The sequence below is a fragment of the Coenobita brevimanus genome, chromosome 82 (genome assembly GCF_032717465.1).
Source record: "Coenobita brevimanus isolate Jiangsu-jjx chromosome 82, ASM3271746v2, whole genome shotgun sequence".
Taxonomy (NCBI): domain Eukaryota; kingdom Metazoa; phylum Arthropoda; class Malacostraca; order Decapoda; family Coenobitidae; genus Coenobita; species Coenobita brevimanus.
This window is the reverse complement of record NC_137035.1, coordinates 16,904,240-16,927,952: the sequence shown is the minus strand read 5'-3', so window position 1 is coordinate 16,927,952 and position 23,713 is coordinate 16,904,240. Positions and strand designations below refer to the sequence as shown.

Sequence of the window (23,713 nt, the reverse complement as noted above, 5' to 3'; positions counted from 1 at the left end):
ACAGAACTTGGCTCATATAAAGATACTCTCTAGGTGTGGCCAGTTGTGGCCAAGGGTGGAGAGCGGAGAGAGAGATGATGCATGTGCTGCCTCTCTGGTGTGTATTTACCTATTTGTAGTATACAGGAATTGAGCAATGTTCGTGTTGTCCTGTCTCCAAATCCACATTTATCAAGTCTACCTTTACACACATGAATGTTTTTCTCATGCACCACCTCTTCGTCTAAGTCGTTCCAAATATTTATGTATTTACCTAATATACCTAATTGTGATATACACAGGATGTGCTATGCTCGTGGGTTTCCGTCGCTGTTTCTCAATAAGTCAATTTTAGCTTTAAACTCGTTTAAGTTTCTAGACTGGACGATCTCTTTGTCCAGGCTATTCCATAAGTCTATACTTCTGTAAGGAAAGTTATATTTCTTGATATCCTTCAAGCAGCTTGACTTTTTCAATTTCATTCCGAGTCCTCTTGTTGCTCTCTTATCCCATACAAACAAATCTTCTTTGTCAATTTTATCTACTCTCACAATGGTCCTGAACACTGCAATCATGTCTCCCCTCTTTCTCCTTTCCTTTAAGGAAGGCAAATCCAGCTTTTCCAGCCTCTCTCGGTATGACAGGTCTGCCAGACTGGGAACCATCTTGGTTGCTGTTCTTTGTATTCTCTCAATCTTGTTAATATCTTTCTTTTTGTGTGGGGACCAAACTACCGCTGCATATTCTAACCTGGGGCGGATCATGGCCACTATCAATTTTTTCATCATCTCCTCATCCATATAATGAAATGCTACTCTTATGTTAGTCAAGAGTTTATAAGTCTCTCCAACTATCTTGTTAATGTGCTTTTCTGGTGACAAACTATCTTGGACCAGCACTTCCAAATCCTTCTCTTCTCTCATTTTTGTGATTAATTCATTACCCAACAAATAATTCAGTGATGGCCTCCTGGTACTTTTACCCATTTCCAATATTTTACATTTCTTTACATTAAATTTCATTTCCCACGTCCAGCTCCAATCGTGTATCCTATCCAGATCCTCCTGCAGCACTTTACAATCCTCCTCAACCTCTACCTTCCTCAAGATCTTTACATCATCAGCAAACAGACTTGCATAACTGTTCACTCCATCTACCATAGCATTTACGTAAATCAGGAACATTACTGGCGCCAACACCGAGCCTTGAGGGACTCCACTTGTTACTTCCCTCCATCCAGACATCTTTTCCTTTATTACTGTCCTCATTTGTCTCTCTCTCAAAAAGTCTCTCATCCATTCCAGAAGTATCCCCTTCAGTCCTCCTATATATTCAAGTTTCCACATTAGTCTCTTATGAGGTACCTTGTCAAAGGCCTTCTCTAAGTCTAAGTAAACACAATCCACCCAACCATCTCTCTCCTGTACTACGTCAATTGCTCTAGAGTAAAAGCTCAACAAGTTAGAAACACATGACCTTCCATTTCTGAATCCAAACTGACATTCAGCCAAAATATTCATTTCTTCTAGATATTTTATCCATCTGTCTTTCAGGATTCTCTCGCACAATTTTGTGACCATGCTGGTTAGAGACACTTGTCTATAATTCAGGGGTTCTTCCCTGTTCCCTCCCTTATAAATTGGTACCACATTTGCCCTCTTCCATTCTTGTGGCACTTTCCCCTCTTCCAGAGAACACACGATTAAACTGTGAATTTTATCCGGCAGTTGTTCTCTGCATTCCTTCAGTACCCAATTAGAAATTTCATCAGGTCCTGGGGCTTTCCTTACATCTTGAGTTTCCAGTAATTTATACACTTCCTGTACCTCCACTTTTATATCTTTTAGCACCGGTACATTTCTAATGTATGTGAGGGAGGGGGGGTGAGTTGGGGGGAGTGTAGTCAAATGGTGGGTGACAGAGTGACTTGGAGGCGTTTTGTCTGCGGCCACCCTTTGCGGGATTAGGGCATCGGGCTATAGATAGATAGACAGATAGACATTTCTAATCACTCCCTCCCCTTCCACAAACTCTTTTTCATTAGTGAAAACCGATTGGAAATATTTGTTCATTATTTCAGCTTGCATTGCTGCATCTTTATAGACCTCTCCTTTTACTTTCAGTTTGGTGATTCCTTCTTTTTGTTTCAGTTTGCCATTAACAAATCTATAAAACAGTTTGGGTTCATCCTTACATTTGTCTATTATACCTTTTTCAAAATTCCTTTCTTCTTCTCTACGTATTCTTGTGTATTCACTTCTAGTTCTTTTATATTCTTCCTTTGTTCTGTTGTTACCTCTCTTTCTCCAATTGTTTCACGCCTTATCCTGCTCTTTTTTTTGCTATCATACACCTTCTATTAAACCACTCCTTTTTCCTGTTTTCTTTCCCTCTTACTCTTGGTACAAATTTTTCCACTTCCAAATTATAGAGGTCTAGAAAGATATCCCACTTCCTCTGTATCTCTCGTTTCCCTGAATTTTCTCCAATCCGCATTTTCAAAAAAGTTTCTCAATCCTGTAAAATTTGCTTTCCCAAAGTTGTATCTTCCCTGTCTATGAAGCTCGTCTCTTGGCTCGATGTTCCCTATTATGATCTGGAACTCAATGACCACATGATCACTTTTTCCTAAAGGAGAGATATTTCAATGATTCTATTACATCGGGTTCTTTGGTGAACAGTAAATCTAACCTTGCTGGTGTGTCCTCACCTCGAAACCGTGTCTCTTCTTTGACCCATTGCGTCATTACATTATTCATTATTATATTTAATAACATAGTGCCCCACGAATCTTCGCCACCTCCCGAGTACCATTCCTCCCAGTTCACCTCTTTACAGTTAAAGTCACCCACCAAAATTATATTATTACTTTTCTCAATTATTTTTTGTAAATAGCTAACCATATCTGACAACATCTCATGGTATTCGTCATCCTTCCATGCTCTCGTCTTTGGGGGAACATACACTACCGCCATATCTCAACATTCTCTCCAGTTTCTAATTTCATATATATCACTTCAGCCCTGCCTTCTCCCATTTCCACGGTATCTACATTTATGTTGTTCTTCACTGCTATCATCACTCCTCCTCCCGTTTTTTCTTTTCTGTCTTTCCTCCACAGTTTGTATTTACCATCTCCCAAATGAACATCAATATCTTCTCTTAATTTGGCCTCTACAAAGCACATGACATCAGGTTCATGTTCTCTCAAGAAATCGTTAATTTCGAGCCTTGCCGATATTAAACCATCAATATTAGTATATATCACCTTCAAATTATTTTTGATGTTTTTTATACCTTCTTCTCTCCTACTCTCCATTGGTACCACTTCCTCAACTTCTGATCTTTCACAGTCATCCCCCTTAGTTTCCTTCACTTCTATTTCCTTAAATACCACTTCTTTACTTTCATATCCATTACTCTCCAAAAAAAAGTATTACATTCTTCCTCTGTCCTCTTATCATTTTTTTCCTTTACTTCTTCCTTCAATGATTTTAAAACTTCTCTTTCTTCTTCATTCAAATCTTTTCTTATTAAAATATTTTCCATCCCTGCCTCTTTGCTTAATTTCCAGGTCACTTTGAGTATATCTTCTACTACACTTTCTGCTGACAACTGGACTCTCATTGGTCTTGTTTCCCCTTTCGTATAAGGCCTTATTCTCCTTACTTCTTCAATTTCTTTTACCCGCTTGTCTCCTTCAGGATCAATCTTGCCTAATATTCCTCTTACCAGGTTCGTGTCTTTCTCGAGTCTCACGGATCTAACCTTTACTTCCTCTTCCCTGTTTCCAAAGATTACCACACATCTGTTCCTTTCTACAGTTTCTCTCACTATTTTCTCTTTTTCCTTCAGTATTTTCACTACATTTTCTTCCAAGTTTACCTTGTTCATTTCTCTTTCTTCCTGGATGATCTCTCTTAAGCTGACCACTTCTTTCTGTTCTTCTTCTACGTGTGCCCACTTTGCCTTATGCTTTTCCAATACATTGCTCACCTTCTCCGTTTTATTAGTACTCTCTTCTAGTTTTCTCCTCAATTCAACATTTTCACACTTCAAATTTCTTATCTCTTCATTCGCCATTTCATTAGAATGGATCAGACTCTGTATAGTAATCTCCATATTCTCAGACACATCTTTTAACACTAGATTCTCCACTTTCTTTTCAAGTTCACTAATCCTCATAATCAGTGTTTTAACCAGATCCATGACATTAGTATTTCTATCAAATCTTGGAAATTCGAGTCCCTCAGTGTTTACATTTTCGGCCATGATTGAGGTGGGTTACAACTTGCAGTACCAAAACAGCAGTTACCGAAAATACTACAACATTCATGTATACTCTTGCCAGTAAATCTTTACATTTTTGGTAGTCTATATTAACTTACTGTATTTTAAACTGAAAATAAGACCATAGAAGACAGGACAAACTTAATTCCTGAAACTACTTAAGGTTTGCAGTGTTGGCTAAGCCTTGCCCTGGGAGCAGTCAAGACACGTCTGTTCGCTCGTGTGTGTATTTACCTATTTGTATTTACCTATTTGTAGTATACAGGAATTGAGCAATGCTCGTGTTGTCCTGTCTCCATATCCACATTTATCAAATCTACCTTTACACACATGAATGTTTTTCTCATGCACCACCTCTTTGTCTAAGTCGTTCCAAATATTTAAGAATATACCTAATTGTGATATACACGGAATGTACCATGCTCGTGGGTTTCCGTCGCTGTTTCTCAATAAGTCGAATTTAACTTTAAACTCGTTTAAGTTTTTAGACTGGACGATCTCTTTGTCCAGGCTATTCCATAAGTCTATACTTCTGTAAGGAAAGCTATATTTCTTGATATCCTTCAAGCAGCTTGACTTTTTCAATTTCATTCCATGTCCTCTTGTTGCTCTCTTATCCCATACAAACAGATCTTCTTTGTCAATTTTATCTACTCCCACCATGGTCCTGAACACCGCAATCATGTCTCCCCTCTTTCTCCTTTCCTCTAACGAAGGCAAATCCAGTTTTTCCAGCCTCTCTCTGTATGACAGGTCTGTCAGACTGGGGACCATCTTGGTTGCTGTTCTTTGTATTCTCTTAATCTTGTTTATATCTTTCTTTTTGTGTGGGGACCACACTACCGCTGCATATTCTAACCTGGGGCGGATCATGGCCACTATCAATTTTTCCATCATTTCCTCATCCATATAATGAAATGCTACTCTTATGTTAGTCAAGAGCTTATAAGTCTCTCCAACTATCTTGTTAATGTGCTTTTCTGGTGACAAACTATCTTGGACCAGCACTCCCAAATCTTTCTCTTCTCTTCTTTTTGTGATTAATTCATTACCACCCAAAAAATAATTCAGTGATGGTCTCCTGGTACTTTTACCCATTTCCAATATTTTACATTTCTTTACATTAAATTTCATTTCCCACATCCGGCTCCAATTGTGTATCCTATCCAAATCCTCCTGCAGTATTTTACAATCCTCCTCAACCTCTATCTTCCTCAAGATCTTTACATCATCAGCAAACAGACTTGCATAACTGTTCACTCCATCTACCATATCATTTACGTAAATCAGGAACATTACTGGCGCCAACACTGAGCCTTGAGGGACTCCACTTGTTACTTCCCTCCATCCAGACATCTTTTCCTTTATTACTGTCCTCATTTGTCTGTCTCTCAAAAAGTCTCTCATCAATTCCAGAAGTTTCCCCTTTAGTCCTCCTATATATTCTAGTTTCCACATTAGTCTCTTATGAGGTACCTTGTCAAAGGCCTTCTCTAAGTCTAAGTACACACAATCCACCCAACCATCTCTCTCCTGTACCACATCAATCGCTCTTGAGTAAAAGCTCAACAAGTTTGAAACACAAGACCTTCCACTTCTGAATCCAAACTGACATTCAGCCAAAATGTTCATCTCTTCGTTTTCGTTTTTAAAGGCTCCAACATGCTTGCATGTGTTGGCCTTGGTCACCTAATGGCGGCTCTCCATGCTGCACGATCCATTGCAGCCTCCCTGTTCAGTCCCTTAACCCTAAGGTCACACTTAATGACCTCGTCCCATGTCTTTCTCGGTCTACCCCTCATAACCCCACCCCCAATATTAACACTTCTCACCTTCCTCACCCAACTATCATCCACCATCCTCTCCACATGTCCAAACCACCTCAATCTACCTCTCCTCATCACAACACCAATACACTCCAGTCCCATCCTACCTCTCAACTCTTCCATTGTAAACCCAGCCCCTCCAGGCCTTGGACGCAGGGACGCACTGCACATCCACCTAATCATTGTCATTTCTGTACGTCTGAGCCGGCGAATGTCTTCCTCCTTCACTGCCCAGGTCTCACTGCCATACAGCATTACACTCCTAACACACGCTGCATACAAAGACCCCTTAGCACGTAGGGAGAGCCCCTCAATGTCAGGAGAGGCAAGAGCTCCCTGAACTTCTTCCAACCACTTCTCACCCTAGCCACAGAGCTAGCTCCAGCCCCACCTCCAGCACACAACATGTCTCCTAAATAACAAAACTCTTCCACACACTCAAGAGATTCACCAGCAAGTTCAATTCTTTCACGTCTGACGATCTCCACCTGCTCACCCCGGCACGCCGTACACATAAAATCAGCATTATCTCGCAGTCTACCTCTGATACCACTACATCTCTTATGCACCCATTTATCACACACACCGCACAAGATGGAATTACTTCCCACGCCCTTGTGGCAAACTGCACATGGCCACTCTCCCTCGTCTTTGACAGTACCGCCACCAACCCTAGATATCATCACTTTTGTTTTATCTGCATTTACCCTTAAACCCTTTTGCCCCATACCATCTCTCCACTTCCTAAACCTTTCCTCCGCCTCCCTTTCATTCTCTGCAATCAACACCAAATCATCAGCATACAACAACTCCCACGGGAGTCCGTTTCTAAAGTCACGTGAAAGGGCTTCAAGTACCATGATAAACAACATGGGACTCAAGACTGACCCCTGATGCACACCAACATTCACGGAAAACTCATCACTCAAATCTCCATTCACTCTCACCTGGGTGTGAGCATCCACATACATGGCCATAACCACCCTAACCAGCCACTCCTCCAAGCCAAGCTTTCTCCTTGCCCACTTCACCACCTCTCTAGGGACTCTGTCAAAGGCCTTTTCCAAATCAACAAAAACAAAATAAAGATCCCTTCTCCTACCAATATATTTTTCCTGAAGCTGTCGAACAATGAATATGGCATCAGTGGTCCCCCTACCTGGCATAAACCCAAACTGCATCTCATCAATATTCACTCTTTCTCTAATCATACCTCTAAAACTCTCTCCATTACCTTCATTATCTGATCTAAAAGCTTTATACCTCTATAATTCCCTCTTTCCAGGGCATCACCCTTCCCTTTATACACATTTACAATTACACTCTTCAGCCAATCATCTGGGACAACACACTCATAAATAATCCTATTTATTAGGTCAGTGACTAAACTCACCCCTATATCGCCTGAGGCCTTCAACATTTCGGCAGTCAACCCAGACACACCTGCTGCCTTCCCCACCCTCATCCTGCCTATTGCCTCACTCACAGTAGCAGTATCAATCAAAGGCCAAGGGCCAGACACTGGATCTGCTGGCTCCAAACCTTCCCTGTCCCAGTCAAACTCCTCATTCAACAACCGGTTATAATGCTCTCTCCATGCATCTTTAATATCCTCACTGTTCACCACTACCCTTCCTTCATCATTCTTCACACACTGCTCACCTATGATATCCCAATTATCCCTCTTCACCTGACCTGCCACCCTAAATATATTTTTCCTTTCCCCATGATTTAGGTTATCAAGTAATTGTCTCTGTGACTCAGACTTTGCCCTGTATACCTCTCTCCTAGCCCTACGCTTGGCAGCCAAATATTCCTCTTTGTTACCACCCTTCTTCCATTCCCGGAAAAGCCTTCTTTTCTCCTTAATTGCAGCTTCTACACCCTCATCCCACCACGAAGTTACTTTATGTCTTGGTGGTCCTCTTGTCCAGCCGCATGTTACATCAGTAACTCTCAAGAAATTGTTCTTGAGGGCTCTGTACTGTTCATTAACGCCTCTGTCTACCGCTCCCTGTTCAGCCACCACTCTCCTCAACTCGCTATAGAAGGCATCCCTTACTACTTGGTTTTTCAGCTTCCATATTTTCCTCCTAGGTACATAAGTCCTCTTTTTCATCATTTGTTCTTTAAGCACCATATCACAAATCAATAGTTTGTGCTGCTGCACACACTCCTCACTTCCTATAACTTTAACATCCCTCACTAACCTCCTATCGGCCCTCCTAACCAGAAAATAATCTATCTGACTGCTATTTCCCCCAGACTCATACGTAATTAACCTACTGTCTCTTTTCCTAAAATATGTGTTGCACACAATCATGTCCGTTGCCTCCCCAAACTCGAGTATCCTTTCCCCTTTTGCATTCCTTAGACCATATGCACATCCCCCATGCACTCCTTCATAACCTTGGGCTGCTTCACCTACATGACCATTTAAGTCCCCTCCCAAAATCACTATCTCATCATCCCGCATACCACCCACTACACGTATTAAATCATCCCAAAATCTATCTTTCTCTGATTCATCCAATCCTGCCTGTGGAGCATATGCCGATATAATCACAGCTATCTTTCTTCCCAACAGAATTTTCACAACCAATATCCTATCGCTTACTCTCAAAACATTCATAACATATTCCACCCATTTCTCCGCAACCATCACACCAACACCTCCATATCCGTCTGTCCTCCCCTGCCAAAACAACTTATAGCAACAGTCCTTCCCAACAATCTTTCTGGCTGATCCACCCCTGTACCGGACTTCCTGCAAACACGCCACGTCCACCCACCTCCTACTGAATGCCTCAACGACTTCCCCTGCTCTTCCCCTCAAACTTCCCACATTCCATGAACCCACCCTCATCCCCATGGGTGATTTACTGTCCTCAGGCTTGCTTTGAAACCTTTTTTGTTTTGTCATCTTCAGTATTAATAAATGGGGACAGACACAGCACAGGTCCCACTCACCGCACAATCCCAGGTCCAGGCAATGGATCTGGGACCCCTAGCCCACCAGCTTACCAGTGGCTGTGGTAGTGGCCTCGGGGCACCCTGCCAGGACAGCTGCAGGGACACCCTCCAAGCGCGTCTTGGCACTGCAACTATCCCGCCATTATACACCCACTGATAGGGCAGCCTCCTGGGACGCTACTCCCAGGTTCGGGCCCCTCTCTATTGGGCGGAAGCGGCAGCCTGGGAACCGCAATGCCCTGTACCCTCTAGCACAGGCCCGAGCCCCATCTCGCCCTGGACCCATGATCTATGCCGGCGGAACCCCCGCCACGCCTCCCCCCAGAAGTCCGCCACTGTCTTTCAGGATTCTCTTACACAATTTTGCGACCATGCTGGTTAGAGACACTGGTCTATAATTCAGGGGTTCTTCCCTGTTTCCTCCCTTGTAAATTGGTACCACATTTGCCCTCTTCCATTCTTTTGGCACTTTCCCCTCTTCCAGTGAGCATACAATTAAGCTGTGAATTTTATCCGCCAGTTGTTCTCTGCATTCCTTCAGTACCCAATTAGAAATTCCATCAGGTCCTGGGGCTTACCTTACATCTTGAGTTTCCAGTAATTTATACACTTCCTGTACCTCCACTTTTATATCTTTTAGCACCAGTACATTTCTAATGTATGTGAGGGATGGGGGGGTGAGTTGGGGGGAGTGTAGTCAAATGGTGGGTGACAGAGTGACTTGGAGGCGTTTTGTCTGCGGCCACCCTTTGCGGGATTAGGGCGTCGGGCTATAGATAGATAGATAGATAGACATTTCTAATCACTCCCTCCCCTTCCACAAGCTCCTTTTCTTTAGTGAAAACTGACTGGAAATGTTTGTTCATTATTTCTGCTTGCATTGCCACATCCTTAAAGACCTCTCCATCTACTTTCAGCTTGGTGATTCCTTTCTTTTGTTTCAGTTTGCCATTAACAAATCTATAAAACAGTTTGGGTTCATCCTTGCATTTGTCAATTATACCTTTTTCAAAATTCCTTTCTTCTTCCCTACATATTCTTGTGTATTCGTTTCTTGTTCTTTTATATTCTTCCTTTGTTCTGTCGTTACCTCTCTTTCTCCAATTGTTCCACGCCTTATCTCTCTCTTTTTTGGCTATCATACACCTTCTATTGAACCACCCCTTTTTCCTGTTTTCTTTCCCTCTTACTCTTGGTACAAATTTTTCCACTCCCAAATTATAGAGGTCTAGAAAGATATCCCACTTCCTCTGTATCTCTCTTGTTTCTCTGAATTTTCTCCAATCCGCATTTTCAAAAAAGTTTCTCAATCCTGTAAAATTTGCTTTGCCAAAGTTGTATCTTCCCTGTCTATGAAGCTCGTCTCTTGGCTCGACGTTTCCTATTAACATCTGGAACTCAATGACCACGTGATCACTTTTTCCCAAAGGACAGAGATATTCCAATGATTCTATTACATCGGGTTCTTTGGTGAACAGTAAATCTAACCTTGCTGGTGTGTCCTCACCTCGAAACCGTGTCTCTTCTTTGACCCACTGCGTCATCACATTATTCATTATTATATTTAATAACATAGTATCCCACGAATCCTCGCCGCCTCCCGAGTACCATTCCTCCCAGTTCACCTCTTTACAATTAAAGTCACCCACCAAAATTATATTATTGCTTTTCTCAATTATTTTTTGCAAGTAGCTAGCCATATCTGAAAAACATCTCATGGTATTCGTCATCCTTCCATGCTCTCGTCTTTGGGGGAACATACACTACCGCCATATCTCTCTTAACATTCTCTCCAGTTTCTAATTTCATATATATCACTTCAGCCCTGCCTTCTCCCATTTCCACAGTATCTACATTTATGTTGTTCTTCACTGCTATCATCACTCCTCCTCCCTTTTTTTCTTTTCTGTCTTTTCTCCACAGTTTGTATTTACCATCTCCCAAATGAACATCAATATCTTCTCTTAATTTGGTCTCTACAAAGCACATGACATCAGGTTCATGTTCTCTCAAGAAATCATTAATTTCGATCCTTGTCGATATGAAACCATCAACATTAGTATATATCACCTTCAAATTATTTTTGACATTATTAATACCCTCTTCTCTCCTACTCTCTGTCCGTACCACTTCCTCAACTTTTGATCTTTCACAACCATCCCCCCTAGTTTCCTTCACCTCTATTTCCTTAAATACCATTTCCTTACTTTCATATCCAATACTCTCCCAAAAAAAAAGTATTACGTTCTTCCTCTGTCCTCTTATCATTTTTTTCCTTTACTTCTTCCTTTAATGATTTTAAAACTTCTCTTTCTTCTTCATTCAGATCTTTTCTTATTATAACATTTTCCATCCCCGCCTCTTTGCTTAATTTCCAGGTCACTTTAAGTATCTCATTTATTACACTTTCTGATGTAAACTTGACTCTCATTGGTCTTGTTTCCCCTTTCTTATAAGGCCCTATCCTGCTTACTTCCTCAATTTCTTTTACCCACTTGTCTCCTTCGGGGTCAATCTTGGCTAATATTCCTCTCACCATGTTCGTGTCTCTCTCGAGTCTTGCGAACCTAACCTTTTCTTCCTCTTCCCTGTTTCCAAATACTATCACACATCTGTTCCTTTCTACAGTTTCTCTCACTATTTTCTCTTTTTTCTTCAGTATTTTCACTACATTTTCTTCCATTTCTTTCTTGTTCATTTCCCTTTCTTACTGGATGATCTCTCTTTAGCTTACCACTTATTTCTGTTCTTCTTCTACGTGTGCCCACTTTGCCTTGTGTTCTTCTAATAAATTACTCACTTTCTCCGTTTTATTAGTACTCTCTTCAAGTTTCCTCCTCAGTTCAACATTTTCCCTCTTCAAATTTCTTAATCTCTTCATTGGCTGTTTCGTTGGACTGGATTAGACTCTGTATGGTGGTTTCCATATTTCCTGACACATCCTTTATCACTAGATTCTCTACTTTTTTTTCGAGTTCACTAATCCTCATAATTAATGTTTTCACCAGGTCCATGACATTAGTATTAGCATCAAATCCTTGAAATTCAAGTCCCTCAGTGTTTACATTTTCGGCCATGATTGAGGTGGGTTACAACTTGCAGTACCAAAACAGCAGTTACCGAAAATACTACAACATTCATGTACAGTATACTCTTGCCAGTAAATCTTTACATTTTTGGTAGTCTACCAACTTTCATTATTTTAAATTTAAAGAAAGACAGGACAGACAAAATTCCTGAAACTACTCAAGGTTAGAAGCGATGCCTGGTACGTCCTCTCTCTCCGGCTGTGTATGTGTGTGTGTGTGTGTGTGTGTGTGTGTGTGTGTGTGTGTGTGTGTGTGTGTGTGTGTGTGTGTGTGTAGCTGTGCTTGTACTATCTGGGAGGTCCAGCTTGGTTTTGAAATCATGAATATGCTTGGCATTTATCACCTCTTTACCCAGGTTATTTCATGCCTCATTATTTCTGTAAGGGAAGCTGTATTTCTTGATGTCTCTCTTTTATGTGGTCCTTTTCAAACTTTTTCCGAGACGCCTCGTTTCTCTTTCATCCCACAAAAACAGGTCCTCCCTATCAAGCTTCTCCATTCCCTTGGATACTCTGTACACATTAATCAGATCTCCCCTTATCCTTCTTTTTTCCAGCGTTTGGATATTTAATCTCAAGTCTTTCCTCGTACAGTAATTCTCTCACACCAGGTACCATCTTCATTGCTGCTCTGTGTATCCTTTCAGTCCTCCTTATATCCTTTTTATGTAGTGACCATAGCACTGTTGCATATTCCAGCCTCAGGCAAATCATTGATACAATCAACTTCTTCATCTCTTCATCCAGATAAGTAAATGCAACCCTTATGTTTCTCAAAAGGTTATATGTATCTCTGGTGATCTTGATTATGTGATTTTCCAGCAAAAGTTTGTCTAAAAACAGTACCCCTACGTCTTTCTCTTCTTTAGTGTTACTAATCCATTTGTTCCCCAATCTGTATTCTCCTGTTTGTCTCTTTGTACTCTTACTAAATTCCATTACTTTTTACATTTCTTCACATTAAACTGCATTTTCCACCTTTGACTCGAGTCATCAAGGCCCATTTGCAGGGGTTTCATTCTCTTTTTTCACTTTCCTTAATAGCTTAGCGTGATCTGCAAACAGACTTGTATAACTGTCTGTTCCTTCCATCATATCATTTATATACACCAGGAACATGACTGGTGCCAAACTGACCCCTGAGGTACGCAACTAATTACTTTACACTACTCCGGCTGCTGGTCCTTTATAACTGTTTTCATCTCCCTATTCTCCAAAAAATCTTTCATTCACTTCAGTAAAGCTCCTTTTAGACTTCCTATGTGTTCAAGTTTCCACAACACTTTCCTGTGTGGTACCTTGTCAAACGTTTTCTTTAGGACTAAAAAGACAGTCAATCCATCCGTCCCTCTCTTGGGTACTGTCTGTCACTCTTAAGTACAAGCTTAGTAGGTTTGTCATACATGAACTTCCTTTTCTGAAACCAAATTGATGATTTGTTATTGTATTAGTTCCTTCCAGGTATTTGATCCATCGGTCTTTCACTATGATCTCACAAATTTTTGCAACACCACTGGTTAGTGATACTGGCCTATAATTCAGTGGCTCTTCCATGTTCCCTCCCATGTACTGTATATGGGGACCACATCTGCTCTTTTCCAATCCTGAAGGACTTCACATTTTGCTAGTGAGTTCATAATGATGTCATGTATCCTTCCTGCTAGTTCCTTTCTACACTCTTTTATTATCCAGTTAGACCCTCCATCTGGTCCCGGTGCTTTCCTAACATCTTGTTTTTCCATTAATTTCATTATTTCTTGTATATCTACATGTATTTCTTACAGCACAAAGTCCTTAGGTCTATCATTATCTTCACTAAACTCACTCACTCCTGTAAAAACGGTTTGAAAACATTTGCTCATCACTTCAACCTGTGCGCCTGGATCCTCGTAAACGACTCCATCTACTTTCAGTCTGTATATCTCTTCCTCGTTTTTTAATTTTCCATTTACATATTTGTAGAAGAGCTTTGGTTCATTCTTGCATTTGACTACTAAACTCTTCTCGTAATTTTACTTTTCTTCTCTCTGAATCCTTACATACGTTCCCTTCCAGTTTGTATTTCTCCCATAGATTGTTTCCTCCCTTTCTTCCCCATCCTCTCCAAGCCTTCTCCCTCTTCATTCTTGCTGCTTCGCATGTGTGTGTGTGTGTGTGTGTGTGTGTGTGTGTGTGTGTGTGTAAACTTGCTGAGCATTAAGAGGTGGAGCTGTGGGGAATGACACATCATATCCTATTGGCTGGCCATAGAGTGCAAGGAACCATGACCTGGTATATCACAGGTGCTGGTGGTTCCCATTGGTTAGATAGGGCAATGTGTGGAGCTTAAAGGAATGATTTTGGTGTCTTTCACTGGCAAAGAGCAAGCTCAGTGGGGGAGAGAGAGAAAAAAAAAAAAAAACTTGCACTCAAACTAACGCTGGCTGAACAAGCTTTACCATCGCTGAGTCATCCCAGCCCCAGCCCTCCTCTGCCAAATATAGTGCACTTTGTAGGTGGGTCAGTGAGCAGTTGGGTAGGGTAGTTTCCATTGTAAGAGTGGACTAATGTTATTAATCATCTTTAAGTGTATAAGGTTTGACGGTTGTAATCGGGTTCATACAAATTCCACTTCCTATAGTCTGCATTGTTTATTTCCTCTCATAATTCACTCAGTTTCCTCTTTGAAGGCAACCTGAAGAACATGCTTCAAGCTACTGAGACACCACTGTGCTAGTGTAGGAGGTGATGTGAGGAATCATATCAGACTCAGAGAAATGAGAAGGTGCATGGCTTCTTGTCTCCAGTTGACCCTCCGAGGCACGTTGATGCGAATCACGTTCTTTGTGGTTTGGCATATAAACGCAAGACTATGTGAATTGCGTTGTTAAGCAGAAAAAAATGCCGTCACAAGGAAAGTTTTCGGCCAATTTGCGTCAATTTTTGGTGCGTTCTAGTGGGTGCGTCTCTCTTCCAAGGTAAACACTTGGCAACACTGTGACTGCTCTGATGAGACAATGCGCAGCTGAAAAACCTCAGTATCTCACGACCAGCCAGGCTGAAGGGTAGCACTGCTGTCAGTCGTCCCTTTAAATCAGCCATTTTCCCCCTCCCACCCGAGGCAGAAGCCATTATTGAAATACTGTGACTGTACAGTGTTTCTGACTATAATGTGAAGTGACTGTGTCTATGGAACATAGATATATTGTTCGTAAAGCACTGGGGCCTATTATCAGCCGTTAGGCCTAGAGGCAGGAGTGTGATTTGTTATGATGGGGTTTCCACTCTGCTTCACCCTGCCTGTAAATGATGTGAGTATTTTACATTTATAATGAATCCAGTCCTTATATTTTGTGAAACATATAGTGCCTGGATTGGTGAAATAACTGACCTACCATAGCAGACATTATGTATACCATAGAGATATGCCATAGTCGCTAAGGAAACAAGCGGTCATGTACACCATAGAGTCAGGAAGGGAATAACAGAGGAGGTTGGGATGGAATCATGTGATAGTGTTTTATATTGTATATGGTTCAGTGTGAAATATACGTATAAAATAGTGAAGCGAGTGTTCGTCGAGAAATATTGCATGCATTGACTGACTTAGCTCAAACAGAGCTACACAATCACAGACTTCAGTGAAAAGGTATTGTACCAATCGCAGACAGTGCTATACTGCGTATGGTTTAGTGTGAAACGTACGAATAAAATAGTGAAGCAAGTGTTCCCCGAGAAATATTACATACATTGACTGACTTAGATAAAAACCTAGCACAAGGATCAGAGACAAGAAATATGCCACACAGATATACGTATGTCGTGCAGCGAATGTTCACGGAGAAATCTATTGTGTGCACTGCATGTGTAGTGCAGGGAGGAGAGAACAAAATACGCCACACACACACACTACATAACTCCTCATCTTCAAATCCTTTAAGGTCCTGTCAACATCTCAACACCTCTGGCGGAAGTGAGTTATCCGTATTTCGCTGATTTGTATATTGACCTATTTCTATATTTTTTACACAAGTAAGTATTGTTTTTTACATATACACATATGAGATGGAAGAAAGTTCAGCTTCAGTATTACTACCTAGCAAAAAGACTGGTGGTCATGTCAAGTTTCTGAGAGCACTATCAAAAAGCTTATGATATTTTACGTGTATACTTCGAGTAAAAGAAAAAAAATAGTAAAACCTAACAAGCGAAAATAAGTAGGTGTGGGTGAGGCAGGGAAAGGGAGTGTTTTTATCTCATTGCGGGCAAGGAGGCGTATTCTATGTTTGTCGTCCATTTACTCTAAAGCTATTGGAGGTATGGATTTCCTGTAAGAACCATGATAAAGATCAGTGAATTCTACATATGTACAGGACATACCAATGTAATATCTCTGATGAAAAGTCGTTGTTACATAGGCAGGAATATAAAGGTTATTGTGCGCACAGGACGAAAGTGCAGCACGGCCGTGAGTACCCAGTAGTTTTTGCAATTTACTCGGAAACTATGAAGCCTATCAAAAATCGGCACAGCCCATGAGAAAGCTCATAAAATTACACAAGATTATGAAATAAAAACATAACATGTGCGAGAAAACTTTTGCAGAAAAGCTCCCTCCACAAAAATCGTCCCCCCCCCAAAAAAAAAAAATGGCTTTCAGTTTTTGGCTATTTTCTCGAAAACTACACATTGTATCATTACCGGACTTTCCCATTAGAAAGCTGATGAAATTCTCTATCAAAACTTCTAATAACATTCTTCTATATGATGGAAAACATTTGAACAGGATGTTGGGAAGTGAAACTGACGTTCGGAAATGTTTATTCACAGTGGCCTAATGGACTTTTCTTTTTTTTTTTTTTTTTAATTGGCTAGAACAAACACTGGCGAATAAGATATATAGGTTTCATCGCAATATATAGAGAAGAGAAGTGAGGATCTGCGAGGAGCAATTTGGTTTCATGCCAGGAAGAAGTACTGTAGACGCCATATTTCCTTTGAGAATGGCGATGGAGAAGTACAGAGAAGGCCAGAAGGAGTTGCATTGTGTGTTTAGACTTGGAGAAGGCTTATGTTAGGGTACTGAGAGAGGAACTGTGGTACTGTATGAGAAAGTCAGGAGTGGCAGAGAAGTACGTGAGGGTGGCGAAGGACATGAACGACGATAGTGTAACAACAGTGAGATGAGCAGTAGGAATGACTGAGGGTTTCAAGGTGGAGGTGGGATTGCATCAAGGATTGACTTTGAGCCCCTTCTTGTTTGCAATGGTGATGGACAGATTGACAGATGAGATTAGACGGGAGCCTCCGCGGACAATGATGTTTGCTGATGACATTGTGTTATGTAGTGAGAGCCGGGAGGAAGCTGAGGCAGAGCTTGAGATGCAGTTATGCACTGGAGAGAAGGGGAATGAAGCAGAAGTACGACTCAGTACATGTGTGTAAATGAGAGAGATGACACGGGAACTGTGAGGCTGCAAGGTATAGAAGTGGCAAAGGTAGATGAATTCAAATACTTGGGGTCAACTGTACAAAGTAACGGGGAGTGTGGTAGAGAGGTAAAAAAGAGAGTGCAGGCAGGATGGAGTGGGTGGAGAAAGGTGACAGGAGTGATCTGTGACAGAAGGGTCTCGGCAGAATCGAAAGGGAAAGTTTATAAGACTGAAGTAAGGCCAGCCATGTCGTACGGAATGGAGACAGTACCACTGACAAAAAGACAGGGGGCACAGTTGGAGGTAGCAGAATTGAAGATGTTGCATTTTTCACTAGGAGTGACGAGGTTGGACAAAATTAGAAATGAACATATTAGAGGGCCAGCAGTTTAGGGACAAAGCTAGAGAGGTGAGACTGAGATGGTTTGGCCATGTGCGGAGGAGGGATGAGGAGTATGTCGGCAGGAGGATGCTGGAAATGGAGTTACCAGGCAGGAGAAAGAGAGGAGGGCCAAAGAGAAGGTTTATGGATGTAGTGAAGGAGGACATGCGGGTGGTAGGTGTAAGAGAAGAAGATGCAGAAGACAGAGTAAGATGGAGACGGGTGATCCGCTGTGGCGACCCCTAAGGGGAGAGCCAAAAGGAGAAGAAGAGGAGGGTGGTGAAAATAAGGTGAGAAATACGTGTTTTCAGCAGCGCGCGGGAGGACTGGCAGGGAGGGGGTTGGAGTAAAATCGTGTCGGCAAAACTTATAAAACTTATGCATGCACGAGAGGGTTAAAATGCTTCACAAGGCAAGACAACCTTCCCAAATGGTCTCTGGTTTCCTTCATCACTTCATCTCTATGGCCATCAACACCAGAACTGCAATTCTCCATCCTCACCTTCACCCTCCACATTTTTGCAAGCTGGGTGTAGCTGTTCCTGCATTGCCAGTGAGTGATGTTTTGGGTGGTTTGTTCTTCAGTTGGCATTACATATGATCCTTGCATAATGGGTGACACCTTGTGGCTACACTGTCTCCAGCTTCATCTGCAGGGTGTAGGTATGTCTGCGATAGAGCATGAGCAACAAAGGACAGGAGCATACCCTGAGAATCAAGAAGGTTACTTGGATCAGACTCATTTAGAAGTGTATTGCATGTTCAGTGGGCACTCCAAATGCCTGGGGCAGTGGCAACAAAACAGACAACCACATCACCATTGTGTGAGTAATAATCAGTGTTATCAAACACTCCCAGAGCAGAACCGGAACCTACCACCACAGTCCTTGGCCCACTTCCAACAAGCTGAAGGCAGCAACCATCACCCACCATGTCCTTTACTGCTGTTCAATGGCTTTGTGACAATGACTGCGACTCCTGTGGTCAAGTACATAATGTAAGATAGATGGGAAAGATGAGCATGGTCACCTTCCATGATCACTGATCAGGAGAGCTTTGGCAAAACCCCATGAAGAATGTCAGAGATTACTGATTGCCCTCAAGTGTTTGGGTAGCAGCAGCAGTAGTACAGTAACCCAGGACTGTCTGGCCTAGAAGACCCAACAAGTGTAAGCAAGCAATCGCCCCTTCAGGGCTATTCCGTGCAGTTAATTGATGTTCCCTTGCAATGGACAGTGCCTTCCCACAGCAAGGCATGGGGATGAGTGAGGAGGTTTAGTTCCTGGATGCATGCTGCAGTTGCATCTCCACCCTGTGAACAGGGCAACATAACAGGCTCCACATTATACCATTATTTACTTATATCGGAAGTATGCAGCTTTGTGAATGATTCTTGGATAACAGGAAACCATTAGACTTGTCACTCAGTGTAGAATCACCTAAGATGAAGCTGGCAGCACCACATGAAGTGAGTGGATGCTGGTTGCCACCACCTACCACAAAAAGGTTTGAGTTGGCAGGACAATTCTGTTGTGGCCTATCATTCTGTAATGTTTGTGGTCCACGGCCAATAACTCACAGCACGCTGTATTGAAACACACCACTGAAGTGTTGACAAACTGAGTCATGGAGAGTATTCCAGTGCATATCATGCCACAATATGCTGGCCAGAGCTACTCATACATGTCTTATCATCTCTGTCCCAGTGTTCCATGTCCGGGGCCTCCTCACTCTCCTCTCGTATGATAACTCTCATCAAATGAATTACAGTGATGCTTGGTTTATCAGATCCTATCTGATGGAGTGAGGCCCCTCTTCCTCCTCTCCTCAAAGTGAGTGAGGTCACAAAAGCAACAATGGTACCAAACACTTCCATGGAAGAATTTGACACTAAAATGGGCCTGGGTTGCCCTTCAGTCTGAGTCTCTAGAAACAGCCTCAGGCACTGTTTTTCCAGAGGGAACATCATTACATTTTCAGGGAAGGTCATAATTCCTCATGAGGCTTCATAATCAGAGACAAGAAGAAATGTAAATGCCAATAAGCTTTCTTTTCTTATATAATTTCTCACACAATGTCTTCTAATGCCTGTGTGGTGACATAAGCACCTCAAAAGTAATTTCCGAAAGTAGCTCACTGAATGAAAAAATGACTGGCTACGTAAAAGCTCTTTTTCTTGCCTGTACCGGACAGTTTCATTCTGAATACCACCAAGATGACTAAGTTTCTGAGATCTTATTTGTGAGACTAAAGCATTCTTCTTGAACCTTTTCAATACAATAAAGTATAACAATATTTTTTGAAATTTTTCTTGTTATCATGAAGGATAGGAGGTTTCTCTCTCTCTCTCAAACGCACGCATGCACACAAGAGCACACGCACGTGCGCGCACACAAACACACACACACACACACACACACAAAACCTGGCATTTTACTTAATTAAACCACTCTCCAACCAGTTGCATGCACTGTCAAGTGGTCTCAAAGCAACAGCTGCCAGCGATGCCTCCAGTGGAGTGGAAATATGTCGACTGGCATGTGGGGGTCATGGGTACCTGTCATCATCCAACCTTCCACGCCTCTATACCAGTACTACCTGTGCCATCACCTATGACGGAGAGAATACAGTCTTGTTCCTACAGGTTGCCAGGTATGGAATGTGTGTGTGGGTATGGAGTGTGTGTGCGTGGGCATGGAATGGGTGTGTGGGTATGCACTGTGTATGGGGGCATGGAATGTGTGTGTGGGTATGGAATGTGTGTGTGGGTGTGGAATGTGTGTGTGGGAGTGGATTGTGTATGTGGGTATAAATGTGTGTGTAGGTAGGGAATGTGTGTGTGGGCAACAAAGTGTGGAGTAGGGAATGTATGTGTGAGTAAAGAATGTGTGCATGGGTAGGGGATGTGTGTGTGGGTAGGGAATATATGTATACTGTAGAGAGGAAATGTGAGTGTGGGTAGGGAATATATATATAGAGAGGAAATGTGAGTGTGGGTAGGGAACATTAGAATGTAAGGATGTGAGTGTGAGTAATAGTGTCCAAAGGTTTATTGGGGAGTGTGGTGGAGAGTAAATACAGTATACTGTGTACAGGAGGCCGAGCATTGTTTGCAGTGTTGTCATTGATAGCCAATCAGATGCTGCAGTATACAGCCTGCTTAATTCCTCGACTCATAACTCATTTAAATGCCCTGTAACCACAGCAATGTATTTTATTTGCGTAAATTAGCACAGTATCTTTTCACCCAGGTATCTGATCAAGTCCTTCCGAGCCTTGAGGCGGGGCCAGCCTGTTTCTCCATCTGTTTTGTACTTATCTGTCCAGCCATCCCCAGTTTATGCATCTAAGCTGTCAAATACTGGTAAGGGTAACTGTCTGCACTTAATCACATTCAGTGTGCAATCTCTTTAAGTACATACAACACTTGTTCACGAATGTTTCACTGAATGCTGCCCTGTACTGGGGTTTCAAGCCACTTTTGACACTACCCAGGCACTAGAAAAGGTGATGGAAGGAATCATCCTACACTAGCAGAGCTGAGGTGAGGTTGCAATGTTTCTTGTATTTTGTATAATGGCCTTTCTTCATTGTCCTAATGCCTCATCCTCTCAGTTAAATGAGCACTTGGCCATATGATTATGTTTGCGTATGGTCTTGCATTACCATACATATCTGTGGCTGCCTTAAGCACATTTGTTAAGGTTTTGCTTTTCTGTTGTATCTTAATTATGTTCTCTGTTTGGTTTCCTGCTGTCATTAGATTTTACAACTTTTTGTGCCAGTATAGAGATTTTTGGTTTATAGTAATCCCTCAGTTATCCAACATAGCCAAAGGCATACCTGGATAGCAGCAAAGTTCAAATGCGGAGCAGTATCCTTGATTGTACCAATACCCTACCTATACCCAACCCTGAACCGAAACGCTACCTAATTTTAGCAGTGCTCTGAGGTCTTTTGGCTAGTTTTAGACCAAAACAGACATTGCAATATTCAACATAATCCAAAACTCTAAGAAAACGAAGCACTGAAAAAAAAAAAAAACCCTACCTACAATATATGCACAATACCCCTTCTAATTTTGGGAGTGTTCTGCAGTCCATTGGCTGTTTTTAGACATCAAAACACACATTGCAATATGCAATATAATCCTAAACACTAAGAAAACAATGCATAAACAATAAAAATTATAAAAAAATCCACAATACTTACCAACAGCGGACAGGTGTTGTAAACCACAAGGCTGCTGCAGGTCGACAGGTATCCCATGTGGTCTAGTAGCTAACACTGTCACTCAGAAAAGATCAAAGAACTCCTCCTCCTCCTCCTCCATCTACTGAAGCCAGCCAATGAGCGGGAATGTGCAGCAAGGTGATGGAGCCCTACCCACCTCAGAATTTTCTGATGACAGCCGCAAGCTCTTGTCTCACAGTCACGCAAAGGCATTCACCCAGCTGAACACCGCAGACTTGATGTTGTAACGCCGCACATTCTCCAAGGTCCACTTCCCACGTGTGGTGACCCCTTCCTCGTCCTCAAGCACCACCATCAACTCATCGAGGAACCTCCAACGGTACAATCTCTTGGCTGCCACGATAACACCTTGGTCCATTGGTTGAATGAGAGTAGTCGTATAACGTGGCAGATACATGCATCTAATATGACAGATGCGCAGGGGCATTTCTGAGAATCAGGAGAGCCTTCACCTGGTCGCAAGGGATATCAAGTTCCTCCGCTTGATAACAGATAATCTCCTTAACAGAGTGTTTGTGGAACCAATCTCTGAAGATCTTTGAGATATACCAGGCCTTCACAGAATGGTACCACACAACAGGCAGGCTAACCATCAATCCACTGAGACAGCGTGGCTGTTTTGCATGTCCAGCAATAACAGGTTTGAGGCGGTGCATCCTTTTTAGCATTGGCACAGCACAACACCAAGACACGTTGTTTGAACAACTTCTGACCAGGTACAGTCTTCTCTGTTTCTTCTGCCAGGGTGTTGGTGGGCAAGGAGCAGTAAAACAAGCCAGTTTCATCAGCAATGCACACTTGACCAAGAACAAGGCCCTCCTTCTCTATCATGTGATGCACTTTCTGGTAAAACAGCTCAACATCCTCTGCTGCTGTGTCAAACACCTTGCCAATTGTTTTGAAAAAGTGTTCCCCTGAACTTACCTCTGTTCTTGCTAAATTATTCAGACTATGCATACGTACTTCTTCATTCCCTAATTCATGGAAAGAAGCCAATATCCAGCCGATTCCGAAGAAAGGAAGTTCCTCTGACCCCTCTGATTACAGACCAATAGCTGTCACATCTTCTCCTGGTAAGGTATTTGAAACTTCAGTTAATAGGCACATAGTCAAACATCTTGAATCCAACAACTTAATTAGTGATAGACAATTTGGTTTTTGCCACAAAAGATCCACCATTGACATACTCAATCTCATACTATCCATCGATCAATTGGCCTACATGGAGAAACTCAAGCTGTAGCCCTTGATATTTCTAAAGCTTTTGACTGAGTATGGCACCGTTCCCTTCTGAGTATGGCACCGTTCCCTGCTGTCCAAACTCCCTTGCTATGGACTAACATCTTTTGTTCCTTTGATTTCCTTATATCTCCCTGACAGAAAAATAAGAGTAAAAGTTGATGATGTATATTCCAATTTCCACTCAATTAACACCGGTGCACCGTAGAGATCAGTTCTGGTGCCAACCTTGTTCCTGGCTCATTTTAATGATCTCTTATCAGTCACCCAG

The 23,713-nt window shown here is 42.1% G+C and overlaps 1 protein-coding gene across 1 annotated transcript in view; it reads left to right on the top strand.

Annotated features, from left to right (window-relative positions):
* The window catches only part of LOC145409612 (peroxisomal acyl-coenzyme A oxidase 1-like), a 215,424-nt gene that overhangs the window by 135,654 nt on the left and 56,057 nt on the right, over positions 1-23,713 (top strand). The window contains exons 9-10 of the mRNA XM_080279965.1: positions 20,411-20,601; positions 21,201-21,313. Coding sequence (XP_080136091.1) covers positions 20,411-20,601; positions 21,201-21,313 — 304 coding nt within the window. The remainder of the gene's footprint in view (positions 1-20,410; positions 20,602-21,200; positions 21,314-23,713) is intronic.